Here is a 14,350-nt window from a genome sequence, read left to right as displayed (position 1 = left end):
TCTACACACAATACCCCATAATGACAAAGTAAGCATGTTTTTAGATTATAATTTTTTTCAAATGTATTGAAAATTAAATGCAGAAGTATCTCATTTACATAAGTGTTCACACCCCTGAGTCAATACTTTGTAGAAGCACCTTTGGCAGTGATTACAGCTGTGAGTTTTTCTGGTTAAGTCTAAGAGCTTTGCACACCTGGATTGTGTAACATTTGCCCATTTTATTATTTTCAAAATTGGTTGGTGGTCTTTGTTACAACCATTTTCAGGTTTTGCCATAGATTTTCAAGCTGTAACTCAGACACTCAGGAACATTCACTGTCTTCTTGGTAAGGAATTCGTGTAGATTTGGTCATGTGTTTTAGGTTATTGTCCTGCTGAAAGGTGAATTGATCTCCCAGTGTCTGGTGGAAAGCAGACAACCAGGTTTTCCTCTAGGATTTTGCCTGTGCTTAACACCATTCTTTTTTTCTTTTCTTTTTAATACTCCCCAGTCCTGTACGATTACAAGCATACCCATAACATGATGCATCCACCACTGAGTATTTTCCGAAGGCACTGTACTTAGCTGGTGTCTGCCTGTTGGATGTATAATTTCAGTTTGGATACTGTTGCTTTAATAAAAGAGACTTTAGTTTGGGATGTTGTGTGGATTGTGAATTTTGAGTTTCTCTCAGCCCCAGCTGGCCTTGATGTGCTTGTATAACATGCATAGGCATACATCTCACTAATTGAAACGTGAGAATTTGCATGATAAAGGCCAGCAGGTGGTGCAAGCTTCCAGGTTTTGTTGATCGCTGAATACTAGACTGAATAATCTACTGAGCCAGGCCAGTGAGGTGTAAACCATAGGGTGTTACATGAGCTCCCCGATCATTAGTAATCAATCAAATTTATTGATAAAGCCCTTACATCAGCTGATGTCAAAAAGTGCTGAACAGAAACCCAGCCTAAAACGGCAAGCAATGCAGGTGTATAAGCACAGTGGCTAGGAAAAACTCCCTAGAAAGGCCAGAACCTAGGAAGAAACCTAGAGAGGAACCAGGCTATGAGGGGTGGCCAGTCCTCTTCTGGCTGTGCCGGGTGGACATAACAGAACATGGCCAAGATGTTCAAATGTTCATAGATGACCAGCAGGGTCAAATAATAATAATCAGTGGTTGTAGAGGGTGCAACAGGTCAGCACCTCAGGAGTAAATGTCAGTTGGCTTTTCATAGCTGATCATTCAGAGTATCTCTACTGTTCCTGCTGTCTCTAGAGAGTTGAAACAGCAGGTCTGGGACAGTTAGCACGTTCGGTGAACAGGTCAGGGATTTCATAGCCGCAGGCAGAACAGTTGAAACTGGAGCAGCAGCACAACCAGGTGGACTGGGGACAGCAAGGAGACCTCAGGGCAGATGGTCCTAGGGCTCAGGTCCTCTGAGAAAGAAAGCGAATTAGAGAGAGCATACTTAAATTCACACAGGACACTGGGTAAGAGAGAAATAATCCAATATAACAGACTGACCCTAGCCCCCTGACACAAACTATTGCAGCATAAATACTGGAGGCTGAGACAGGAGGGGTCAGGAAACACTGGCCCCATCTGACTATACTCCCAGACAGGGCCAAACAGGCAGGATATAACCCCACCCACTTTGGCAAAGCACAGCCCACACACCATTAGAGGGATATCTCCAACCACCAACTTACCATCCTGAGACAAGGCCGAGTATAGCTCACGAAGATCTCCCCCACGGCACAACCCAAGCCCCCCTTGGGCCAACCCGGACAGGAAGATCACGTCAGTGACTCAACCCACTCAAGTGACGCACCCCTCCTAGGGATGGCATGGAAGAGCGCCAGTGATTCAGCCCCTGTAATAGTGTTTGAGGCAGAGAATCCTAGTGGAGAGAGGGGAACCAGCCAGGCAGAGACAGTCAAGGGCGGTTCGTTGCTCCAGTGCCTTTCCGTTCACCTAGACCCTATGCACGCTCCATTGTATCTAACGTGTGGTAACATAATTTAACAGAGACAAGTGACTTCTGAATGTGCTCAACAGGCGATTAGGTTACATTGACTAAGCATAGACAGTTGTTGTGGAAAAAACTATACTGTTTAGCTTTCTGCTCATATTTCCATCAATATATTAACTGTATACTTGCTGGGATAATACATTTTTAGACTGGGCCAATAACCTTTTTGAATATTCTCAATTAGCCTATTCCCCTCAAATGGCAGTCAAGTAAACCCTTAATTGTGACCTATTATGCTATGGCAACCACACGGCAAAGGGCTGCTATTAGTATGACGCATCGCGGAGTGCCTGGATACAGCCCTTAGCCGTGGTATATTGGCCGTATACCACAAACCCAGAGGTTCCTTATTGCTATTATAAACTGGTTACCAACGTAATTAAAGCAGTAAAAACAAATGTTTTGTCATACCCATGGTATACGGTCTGATATACCACGGCTGTCAGCCAATCAGCATTCAGGGCTCGAACAACCCCGTTTATAATGACTGTTGTTGCCCTGCCTGGCAAACATGGATATGTGTCTGTTATCTGTGTCAATGCAACGTGTTGAAGTCATCTGAGGTGGTTAACAAACTAAAGGGTTAACCATAGAAAATTATAGAGGCCTCTAGTGGCCAAAAGGCAATTTTAGCATGGGTAGCACCATTGAGGGCTTCCACCGTGCTTCCGCCATTTTAAAGTAGTAAGCTGGGTGGGGTTCCTATTGGTTGTAGCCTCAATAGCGACGCCCATGCTGTCACAGGCGCTATAATGGCACCGATATGGAGACGACTCCTCTGTCTATCTCTATGGGGTTAATGAATGGGCGGAGACTAGCAGGCTGGATTCGCAACTATAGAGACTGATTAACACACATTTGCTAGGGAAAAACTATTCTAGTAAACTGAAATTATATTCTACATTTACACCGAACTTCTACTTTCAACTAATTTTGACAGGCAATTATTGCACAAAAATAAGGGCTCATAACCATTTGAAAAGTAATGGAAAACAATAACCAATGGTGTCAGTTATGAGTGAACTCCGGACATCATGGTAAACTGGCTCTGCATAACTACTTGCAAAAATCACAGCTTTTGACTCCTTAAACCCAACATTGAAAAATATTGTTTCGCTCCTGTTGTGCGGAATTCTTCAGAAGGACAATGAATTGTAATGTTTGTTTGGAGGTCGCGTTTACATTATCAGGCCGATTAGCTTTGCTGGAGTTCAAATGGACAAAGAGAGTGGTTCAGTAGTCTTCACCGACCGAGCAGACAGAACCTGGATCTAAAGTGAGGTTCGACTGCCGACTTCAGTGCCATAACTTCACAAACATAGACTTTTGAATATCGGACCCACTGCGAGGAAATTATGTGGCGCCCATGGCAGTTGGTGTACCGTACAGCCTTTGGCTGCATGGTTCTGGAAATATTTATTCACAATGTTGCACAAGGTAAGAAAGTATTTTTTCTTCTTGAAACCGAGGAGCAAAACATTATTCTCGAAACGTGTTCTTAATGGCCTATACTGGCTGTAATCCACGGAAAAGTGCTCTAGAAGACTAGTTTTCGTATGCAGTCGCTTGTTATAGTGTATTAAAAGTGGGACAATTGTTATAGTAGCCGTGAAATTCATGCAACAATGTTGCCATACACACTCGATTGTTTCCCTGTGAGAACTAAATAGCCTGTTGTGGTTGTCAATCTATTTCAAATGTTTGACACGTTGCATTGAAGTGTAAATCCATGTTTGAATAATAAAGGCTATTTCTAAACCAAGATCTTCGATCATAGACCTTTGAATCGATTTAAGCACTATGTTTCACGCTGACGTGGAAGAAATGATCTAAATTGTAATTTGCCATATTCCACCTGCGCTTGAATAAGAAAAAAAACTAAATCATATGTGTGTATTACATGTATGTTCTCGTGAGTTTGATTGTCTGGAAATCTAATGTAATGAATGATCAACACTGTTCCAGAGATTCTGTTTGGTTACTTTTACTACTTTCTCGTTAGGACTCAATGTTTGTATGAGTGGCAGCGCGACATCCTGTGAAGAATGCCTCCTCATCTCTCCGAGCTGCGCCTGGTGCGCGCAAGAGGTAGGGCGTGTGCCTCACTCCTCCAAAGGGTTAGGTTTACTTACAATGCACCACTGTGGTGGTAAGATTAGTAATACTCTCACAAAATTTCAAAATGTGACATACTGAACCCAATAGCTGTTTTAGTGTGAGGTGAGGACTCTCATACTGTTGTGTACTGTTTAGAGTTCACATGCAAAACGAAAAGCTATCATCACTCCTGAGCATGTTTAATGAGCCAACAGGATGTAGGAGTGCACCTGTGCAGTTCTGGAATTATTGGTGTTCTCTGTATGATGGATTGTCTACACCTGCTTTCAGACCTACAATTGTCTCACAGAACAAAAATAAAAATGTACAAGATTCCCCCTATCCTTTAATTTCGCTTACCAATACTCAACTAAAGCTGAGAGGCAGACAAGTGTGCACTCTAGCTTTTACATTGCATGACAGGTGTCATTAGTTTGTTCTTCCCTCAGGAGTTTGGCAGGGCGAGGACCCTGACGTCGCGATGTGACCTGAGTCAGAACCTACAGAAGAGAGGCTGTGAGGCCCATAACATAGAGAGTCCTAGTAGCACAACCATGGTAGTGAAGAGCGAACCCCTCAGCTCCAAAGGCTCCGGGCCTACCCAGTATGATGTTATCCAGATCATGCCCCAGAAGATCTCCCTGCGTCTTAGACCAGGTAAGCCCAGTCCTAGCCTAGTGATCCAGTCTTTTTGTGCCATGTAGGCCTATGTCATGACAATGATAGACGAGTTGGCTACTGTACACACAGTATGAGACCAGGTAAGCACAGAGAATCAACCCTCTCAGAGCACAATGTGTTGCCAAGGTAACAGTGTTTGAACCAAAGGTTGGAGAGACATGAGCTGTATATGGAACACTGTTTACATATCTTTACTGAACAAAAATATATAAACGCAACATGTTACAGTTTCTATTAGGAAAATCAGTCAATTGAAATAAATTCATTAGGTTCTAATGGATTTCACATGACAGACATGGGCACATACATGGGTGGGACTGGGAGGGCATAGGCCCACCCACTTAGCAGCCAGACTGGGGATGCTGGCCCAACCGATCAGAACAAGTTTTCCCCCACAAAAGGGCTTTATTACAGATAGAAATACTCCTCAGTTTCATCAGCTGTCCGGATGGCTGGTGTCAGACGATCCTGCAGGTGAAGAAGCCGGATGTGGAGGTCCTGGCTGGCGTGGTTACACATGGTCTGCGGTTGTGAGGCCGGTTGGACGGACTGCCAAATTCTCTAAAACGGCATTGGTAGAGAAATGAACATTTTAAATTCTCTGGCAACACTTCTGGTGGACATTTCTGCAGTCAGCATTCCAACTGCACGCTCCCTCAACTTGAGACAACTGTGCATTGGGTTGTGTGACAAAACTGCAAATTTTAGAGTGGCCTTTTATTTTCTCCAGCACAAGGTGCACCTGTGTAATGATCATGCTGTATAATCAGCTTCTCGATATGCCACGGATTGGATTATATTGGCAAAGGAGAACTACTCACTAACAGGGAGGTAAAGAAATTTGTGCACAAAATTTGAGAGAAATAAACTTTTTGTGTGTATGGAACAGTGTCGATTTTAGCATGTAAATCTTGGTGGGGCAAAAACATATAAGTGGGATGCATGCCAGCAAAGCCACAACACTAAACAATACATGAATTGCACTATAACGGTGACAAAAGGTGCCCACATACTGTTAAGGCCTACATAAAGCTGTCCCAACAGCAGTCCCAACATCTTACCACTGCTACACCTGGCTATCAGCGAAGCCTTGTCTGGCAGCGAAATAGTTTAATTCAGCCTCATTTACTGCCTTTGAAAAAAAAAACATGGCTGACTTGCTTAAACAAATGTGGTATATAATGACAATTGAGATGTACAAACTATGGCATAAGGGGACGACGAGCGGATGAGGCAATCCTTAATTTCGACTAAGACATTAATGAGCGAGATATACTTACTACGTCCGTCCTAACTATTTGTTTAGCACTTTTGAAATGTACAGCAACAGAATTCAGAACATGGGCCGTTCTTAGTGTTCTCCATGTACACCAAGTTAGAACCGTAGGATAAATAAAGAGGGCATATAAAGCAGACAATGAAAGCTCTTACAATATTCAATGATTACATTTCTCTAAAACCGGTTATAGGCTACATGTGCACCACCAAGTCAGAACAGTAGGCGAAATTAAGAGGGTTAAATAGACAATTTTTAGGTTGACGCACATGGGCTACTAAGATCTTACCACACAACATACGCTTAGTATTACTTTCTAAGCTACAGTATACATATCTCCCTGGCATATTACATAATTTATGCAGCAACATACAATACATTTTTGGACTCACCTTATTGTGCTGTGCTCACTTGAACAGGAAGGTGGTGCGGCGGTCCTTCGTGGGCAAATTTTGTCATCGTAGTCTGGCATTCTCTGTATTTATGGTGCTTTCAAAACCACTGGGAACTCGGAAAAAAACAAGGTTGAATCATCGTCATTGATCTCCGGTCGTAGCTCTAGAAAGAGGCTGGATTTACAATTCAAAGTTAGATGAAAGTTCGAAAGGTATTTCCCAGTCGTAGTTTGTTTATCCCGAGTTCCCAGTTGTCTTGAACTAACTAAAGTCAGATTTTGCCGTTCCAAGTAAACAGTTGTTTTGAGCGCGGCACAAATCATGCTTCATTGACAGCATGGCCAATGTTAAAAGTTTATCATTTTAAACTTGGAAACGTGCCCCTTAATCCCAGATGTGGGACCACACAGCCACTGAATACCAGGCTAGTGATTGCTTTGCAATGCTTGCAGTTAGCCACTGTCACTGATTCCTTCCAAACCACTCATTGTTGAATTTGCGATTTCCAACTTGTTTTGTAATATTTATGTCCAATGGCCGATGAGCACTGATACGTTTTATCTATAATTTCTCTTCATTATTTCTCTTCATATGACAAGGATTAAAAAAGATTTGCAGTAGATTTTCGACTTGATTCATGATGACTGCTAGCTAAGATTTTGAAAGTATGATGTTGACATGATCTGTCCAATCAAAGCTACTGTAGATGATGTCATTTTAACTGTGGCAAATAACCTTTAAAAAAATAAATAAATATATATATATTTCATCTTTATTTAACCAGGTAGGCCAGTTGAGAACAAGTTCTCACCTTGAGCCTTCTTGGATGGACACTTCTTATGTAACTTTATGGCAGCACATAAGGGGATAGCATTTTCTAGCTCTACCCTTAGACTTGGCGGTGACGTAGTGTGTGTGTGTGTGTCCCCGATGAGTGACAGAACACTGCGCAACACTCTCTGCCTTACTCAAGAAAACAAAAAAGAGACCATGTTTGTATGCGGCTTTATTAACTCAATGATATATATATTTTTTTACATTGTTTGCAAACTGATATGTGACGTGTTAATGCCAAAATAACATCCAAAACAGGCAAGTCCCCCCCCCCCCCCCCCCAAATGTGGGTCTCAAATGACGGGTCGCCACTGGTATGGAACCTTTTTGGGATCTTTTATTTCAGCTCATGAAATATGGGACTGACACGTTTACATGTTGCGTTTTATATTTCTGTTCAGTATAATTGGGGGAAAAGCCACTATTTTCTTAGAAAATATTAAGTCAACCCACTGTACAGGGAAAATGTAGGATGCTGTTTGATTTGTAAACCTATCAAAGCAATGGCACAAATCAATTTCCCCCTCCCGCTAGGTGACCAGACATCATTCGAAGTGCAGGTGCGTCAGGTGGAGGACTACCCTGTTGACCTGTACTACCTGATGGACCTGTCTCTGTCCATGAAGGATGACCTGGACACCATCAGGAACCTGGGCACCAAGCTGGCTGACGAGATGAGGAAACTCACCTCAAACTTCAGACTGGGATTTGGCTCCTTCGTAGACAAGAACATGTCACCATTCTCTTACACGGCCACCAAGTACCAGGACAACCCCTGCAATGGGTGAGAACTGAGGAAGGGCATTGTTACTGACTGCAAAGAGCACGCTCATGTGTTTTTGGTTGATTTGTGAATCTAATGAGGAGTGCAGCTGAAATAATTTGGGTTCATGTTGTGATTTTGTGGATTTCATCTAGGATCAAGTGTAATATCAATATTTTAGTATATATGTCAAGGTGCTGTATTTCTACTAAAATGGAAGTGAGGGCACTGCTTAGAAGGTCTTCCTCTAAAACTAGAGTAGTAGTGTGAGAGAGGGAAAGACTGTGTCAGTTCACTAACCAGTTTATATCTTCTTATATCATTCACAGTTCAGGATCATTTTTCTGTGAAAGAGGTAATTGACCCTGTCCATTCTGGTCTGAAATGATAGACTCCCTCAATGAGGATTAGAAAAATGACTGTATACAATAATTATTCAAATACTGAGCTGTAGAAAAAGAGATTGTTTAAGAAGTCATCTTTTTTTCTTTTCAAAGGTAGGAGTAAAAATTGACACCCCTGTTTTCAATACCTTTTCTTTTATTTATTTAACTAGGTAAGTCAGTTAAGAACCAATTCTTATTTACAATGACGGCCTAGCAAAAGGCTTCCTGGGTCTGGTATTTAAAAAATTAACAAAATAAATAGGTGTGTTTATGTATGACAAAACACACATCACAGCAAGAGAGACCTACGACGACAACATAGCAAGGCAGCAACACATGACAACACAGCATGGTACAAACATCGGGCACAGATAACAGCACAAAGGGCAAGATGCATCACACGAAGCGGCTACAACTGTCAGTAAGAGTGTCCATGATTGAGTCTTTGAATGAAGACTGTCCAGAGTGTTTGCAGCTTGTTCAAGTTGCTAGCTGCAGCGAACAATGCCTCACCCTGCGAAGATAACTGTACTGAGCTTTTTTCTAAAATGTTTTATGAGTTGAAGAACACATTGGGTCTGTTTGGACTGCTGCCTTCAATTCAAGCTCTATTTTCATGTCATCTGACCATATATCCTGGTACTGCGTAAAGTTCATGATGCCATTAACCAATCCAAGTGCCAATGCCGTTTAGCAAACTTCCAGGCGTTTACATTTGTTTGATGACATGAGAATAGAGCTCTTTGGCAACGCACACCAGTGGTGGGTCTGGCATCGAAATGAGAATGCAGAAAAGAAAATAACCCCATATCTCCTGTAAAATATGGTGGTGGATCTTTGATGTTATGGGGCTATTTTGCTTCCGCTGGAGTGAGGCCCTTATTAAGGTTAACGGCATCATGAACTTTACCCAGTACCAGGATATAGACAACAGGGGTGTCAAATTTTGACCCCTAGCTTTTTGGAGGAAAAAATAATACTTGTTAAGCAATTGTATTAGTATTATCTAATTTCCAAATGTTTTTGAGCATACACTATAGCTCAGTATTTGAATTAAATAGTCATTTTTGTTCATCTTTACCAAGTGATGCTGAGGCTTGTTGTGGATGATGATGATGGCAGGCAGGCAGGCAGGCTGAAAGGGAACAGAATTGAACATAGAGGTTGAAAGCAGCCGCCCACACATCACACACCACATTTTCCCCGGAGGTGAGATTACGCCGCACTTACTTAGTGCCATCATCACGCATCACTGCCCAACTAGGTTATGCCCTGGGTCCTGTGTGTGGACTGTGTGTCAGTCAAAGAGCCAGTACTGCAGGAAAACGTTAAAGGGGCAGAGGACAGATCATGCCGTCTGGGTCTCTCGTCCTCAACACAACTCTGCCCTTGCCAAAACAATCAAGTGCCCCAAAGGATATGTTTCCTCCAGGATGAATTGTGTGTTAGAATGTCACTGAGGTCTTCCTCTTGAGGAAACTGCATTATATCATGTTAAATGTAGCCAACAGACCAATGTTGAAACAGTATTTGAAATAGTTTGCCTGGATGAGAGCCTGTGTGGAGGTGCCAAATGGGCAGGGTTTGCACTATTTCATTGGTTCCACTGTGCCAGACAAGCTCAATCGAACACAGAAAACCAATACTATTTTAACCCAGGTCTGTTACATACATAGCATAATTTTATTTAAAATGTTCCCTCTCCACAGATACAAGCTGTTCCCCAACTGTGTCCCTTCTTTCGGGTTCCGCCACCTCCTCTCCCTGACTGACAAGGTGGATCGTTTCAACGAGGAGGTGCAGAAACAGATGGTGTCTCGCAACAGGGACGCTCCGGAGGGAGGCTTCGACGCCATCCTACAGGCTGCCGTCTGTAAGGTGAGCTGAGACCGGGGTGTGATTAATGGGATGTGACTGGCTGGCATGCCAACCTATAACCCTGACCCTAAACTTAATCTTAAACCTTAATCCTAACCCTGACCTAACCCTAACCAATCAGGACCAGGTTTTCTGTCAGTCAAGTCCCTTTAGGTTTTCTCCTGTGAGCTGTTAGTCAGGTAGACATGATGGATTGAGGCCCTGGTTGTGTTTATTAGCACACACAATGGAATACGAAAATGAGCATTTATTACTGACTAAGTGTAGGTAGTCCCTCCCTGTTCTGTTCGTCCCCCCCCCCATTTTGTGCTTAATGAACACAAGTCACAATTGAGACTTTATTTAGGGTTAATTGAGTCTGTTAATTCAAAGCACCTGGTGGTTGAACAGGATGTCTAGTCAGGTGCAGCTTGTTCAACAAGGAGACCACTCACTAACAGAAACAGGCCCAGTCATATCACAGTGTTGCGCTGTTGGCTGAGCGGGAGTTAATAGTTTTTACTGGAAGAGAATGACTCCCTCCCAACTCTAACATGTCATTTGGTGTAACAGAAACTTGGATAGGCAGTCTGTTTTGCGGTTGCGCCAATACTTTCTTGATATGTTTGTTTCACTCAGTTACGTTGTCAGAATATTACTTTGACTAATGAATCATTTGCATTGCTGACCATTGTAGAATATTCAGCTAAATCTGTGCCTCTTTGTTTCCCTGTAAAACAAAATATACATCAAATGGGCATGGTTGCATGACTGTCATACATACTAACTACAACTCCAGCCAAAACACACTTGAAGCATGGCAGGTTTGTTGAATGTATCTAGCATTCCAGCATGTTATTCAGAAAGGGCCCTGTATGCCAACTGCCAACCCACATCTCTTTCTATTGTGTACTGCGGCACATAATATACTGGGCATCACAAATGGATGCATTTTTATGCCTAAACACTGGTGAAAGGTCAGGCTTGTTTAGTGTTATGCCCTTACTCAGCACTGTGTTAAGAGACTAATGCTCTCTTTGCTGCTACTCTTTTTTTGACCTCTGCTTTCCATTGATAATGACCTTGTTCTGGATAAAACACCTGCTACTCTCCTTGTTTATGTATGTGGTTGTCAAGCTTGTGGAAAGTGATAGTTTCCTTTCCTTGTAATGATAATGATGAAGTGATAGTGTTTTATAGGGGCAGGAACGACTCTCTTTACAGCTAGTAGTGCAGAGCGATTAGTGCATTTTGAGGTCGATTTCGGTTAGACTTTAAATGCATTATGTGGGTTGAATGCTGTAACAACACAGAATAATTTTAAAAAAAGGTCCATGATGGTTGACTGCCCATTGCTGCTTATCACTTAACCATAATTTATTCACAATACTTTAATAAAATATTTATTTTATTTGATGACCATTCCAAATAATCTCATCTCTGTACAGCTGCTGCCTATGCTTTCTGACAAAATCACTATTTTAGTAGTTCTTCAAAGTAAATAAGGCATACTTTTCTGACTGCTGAATACCAACTATTAATCACTTAGATCATGTATTTTCAGGTTTGCTTTCTATCCCTCTTGCACGTTCTCAATTCTCTCCGTCTCAGAGGTAGGTCTCCTTGTCTGCTCCACACATACCGAGACCGGACAAGTAAGCGTGCGCGCAATAGATTGTGTTGTCCCACTCCTCTTCAATGGCTGTGTGAAGTTGCTGGATATTAGGAACTGGAATAAGCTGTCATACACGTCAATCCAGAGCATCCCAAACATGCTCAATGGGTGACATGTCTGAGTATGTAGGCCATGGAAGAACAGGGACATTTTCAACTTCCAGGAATTGTGTGCAGATCCTTGCGACATGGAGCCGTGCATTATCATCCTTCAACATGAGGTGATGGCGGCGAATGAATGGCACGACAATCGGCCTCAGGGTACTCGTAACGGTATCTCTGTGCGTTCAAATTGCCATTGATAAAATGCAATTGTGTTTGTTGTCCGTAGCTTATGCCTGCCCATACAATAACCCCACTGCCACCATGGGGCACTTTGTTCATAACGCTGACATAAGCAAACCACTCGCCCACACGTCTGCCATTTGCCCAGTACCGTTGAAACCGGGATTCATCCGTGAAGAGCACATTTCTCCAGCGTGCCAGTGTCCATCGAAGGTGAGCATTTGCCGACTGAATTTTGTTATGAAGCGAACTGCAGTCAGGTCAAGACCCTGGTGAGAACGACGAGCACGCAGATGAACTTCCCTGAGATGGTTTCTGACAGTTTGTGCAGAAATTCTTTGGTTGTGCATGCTCACCGTTTCATCAGCTGTCTGGGTGGCTGGTCTTAGACGACCCGCAGGTGAAGAAGCCGGATGTGGAGGTTTTGAGCTGGCGTGGTTACACGTAGTCTGCGTTTGTGAGGCCGGTTGGACATCCTGCCAAATTCTCTAAAATGAAATTGAGGCGGCTTATGGTAGAGATGCACATTCAATTATCTGACAACCACTCTGGTGGACATTCCTGCAGTCAGCATGACAATTACACGCTCCCTCAAAAAATTTGACATCTGTGGCATTGTGACAAAACAAACAGAAGATTTTGGTTGCTTTTATTGTCCCCAGCACAAGGTGCACCTGTTATGCTGTTTAATCAGCTTCTTGATATGCCATGCCTGTCTAGTGGATGGATTATCTTGGCAAATGAGAAATGCTAACTAACAGGGATGTAAACATTTGTGCACAAAATTTGTGAGATATACGCTTTTTGTACATATGGAACATTTCTGGCATCTTTTATGTCAGCTGTGTTTTGCCAAGCTCTTTTTACATTGTAAAATATTTAAACACTTTTTTATAAAGGCTTTATAGTACAGTTATCTCAAATCAATTTCAATCAATAATTTATCAATAACTATCAAGGTTCAGTTAGAATGAACTTGTCTCTTTTTGTTGTTATCAAGCCTGTATTTCTTGTCTTGATTTCATGGTCTGATCCCCTGTGCATTTACCAAAGTACAAAACTACATAGGGCGGCAGGTAGCCTAGTGGTTTGAGCATTGGGCCAGTAACGAAAGGTTGCTAGATCGAATCCCCAAGCTGTCAAGGTAAAAATCTGTCGTTCTGCCCCTGAACAAGGCAGTTAACCCACTGTTCCTAGGCCGTCATTGTAAATAAGAATTTGTTCTTAACTGACTTGCCTAGTTAAATAAAGGTGTTAAAAAAATTATAATTGCCTACTGTAAACTGGAGGAGACTAAAAGGCGCTGCATGGTCAATCCAACATCTGCATTGGCCATTCAGCATTTACTGCGATGCAGACGTCAGGGCTTTTATACTTCTTGTGCTTACCGGAGCAGAGCTATTGTGAAAGAAGTTGCCCCCACCTATCATCAACCAATCATGTCAATACGGAGCACTCCGCATTGTTACAGAATTTGAGAGGCGCAATGCGATGCGGAACGGAGCTTGATTTAGCCTCTGCATGCCTCCGTATGCCACATTTTACGGATCAAGCATAAATTAGCTTTAATTTACACCTCAGTTAGGTGTCTCTAAAACTTTCAGTGAAGTGACCATCTCTTCCCTTGTGCAGGAGAGGATAGGTTGGAGGAAGGAGGCCTTCCACCTGCTGGTGTTTGCCACAGATGATGTGCCTCACCTGGCCTTGGACGGTAAACTGGGAGGTCTGGTCCAGCCCCATGATGGGGAGTGCCACATGAATGAGAAGAACGAATACAGCAGCTCCACCAAGATGGTAAGACGAGGCATGGTTTCTATAGAGCTTTAACAGGGTTACTGTAGAGATATAACATTGTAACAGGGTTACTGTAGAGATATAACATTGTAACAGGGTTACTGTAGAGATATAACATTGTAACAGGGTTACTGTAGAGCTATAACATTGTAACAGGGTTACTGTAGAGCTATAACATTGTAACAGGGTTACTGTAGAGCTATAACATTGTAACAGGGTTACTGTAGAGCTATAACATTGTAACAGGGTTACTGTAGAGCTATAACATTGTAACAGGGTTACTGTAGAGCTA

At 42.5% G+C, this 14,350-nt stretch overlaps 1 protein-coding gene across 1 annotated transcript in view; it reads left to right on the top strand.

Annotated features, from left to right (window-relative positions):
* Nucleotides 1–2,830: 2,830 nt before the first annotated feature.
* The window catches only part of LOC120058335 (integrin beta-5-like), a 76,416-nt gene continuing 64,896 nt past the window's right edge, over nt 2,831–14,350 (top strand). The window contains exons 1-6 of the mRNA XM_039006923.1: nt 2,831–3,453; nt 4,019–4,104; nt 4,563–4,770; nt 7,834–8,083; nt 10,158–10,326; nt 13,897–14,058. Coding sequence (XP_038862851.1) covers nt 3,372–3,453; nt 4,019–4,104; nt 4,563–4,770; nt 7,834–8,083; nt 10,158–10,326; nt 13,897–14,058 — 957 coding nt within the window. The 5' untranslated portion in view covers nt 2,831–3,371. The remainder of the gene's footprint in view (nt 3,454–4,018; nt 4,105–4,562; nt 4,771–7,833; nt 8,084–10,157; nt 10,327–13,896; nt 14,059–14,350) is intronic.

The sequence above is a fragment of the Salvelinus namaycush genome, chromosome 13 (assembly GCF_016432855.1).
Source record: "Salvelinus namaycush isolate Seneca chromosome 13, SaNama_1.0, whole genome shotgun sequence".
In the NCBI taxonomy this organism is placed as follows: Eukaryota; Metazoa; Chordata; class Actinopteri; order Salmoniformes; family Salmonidae; genus Salvelinus; species Salvelinus namaycush.
Note: the sequence above shows the minus strand (reverse complement) of the source record. Positions and strands in the feature narration are given on the sequence as shown.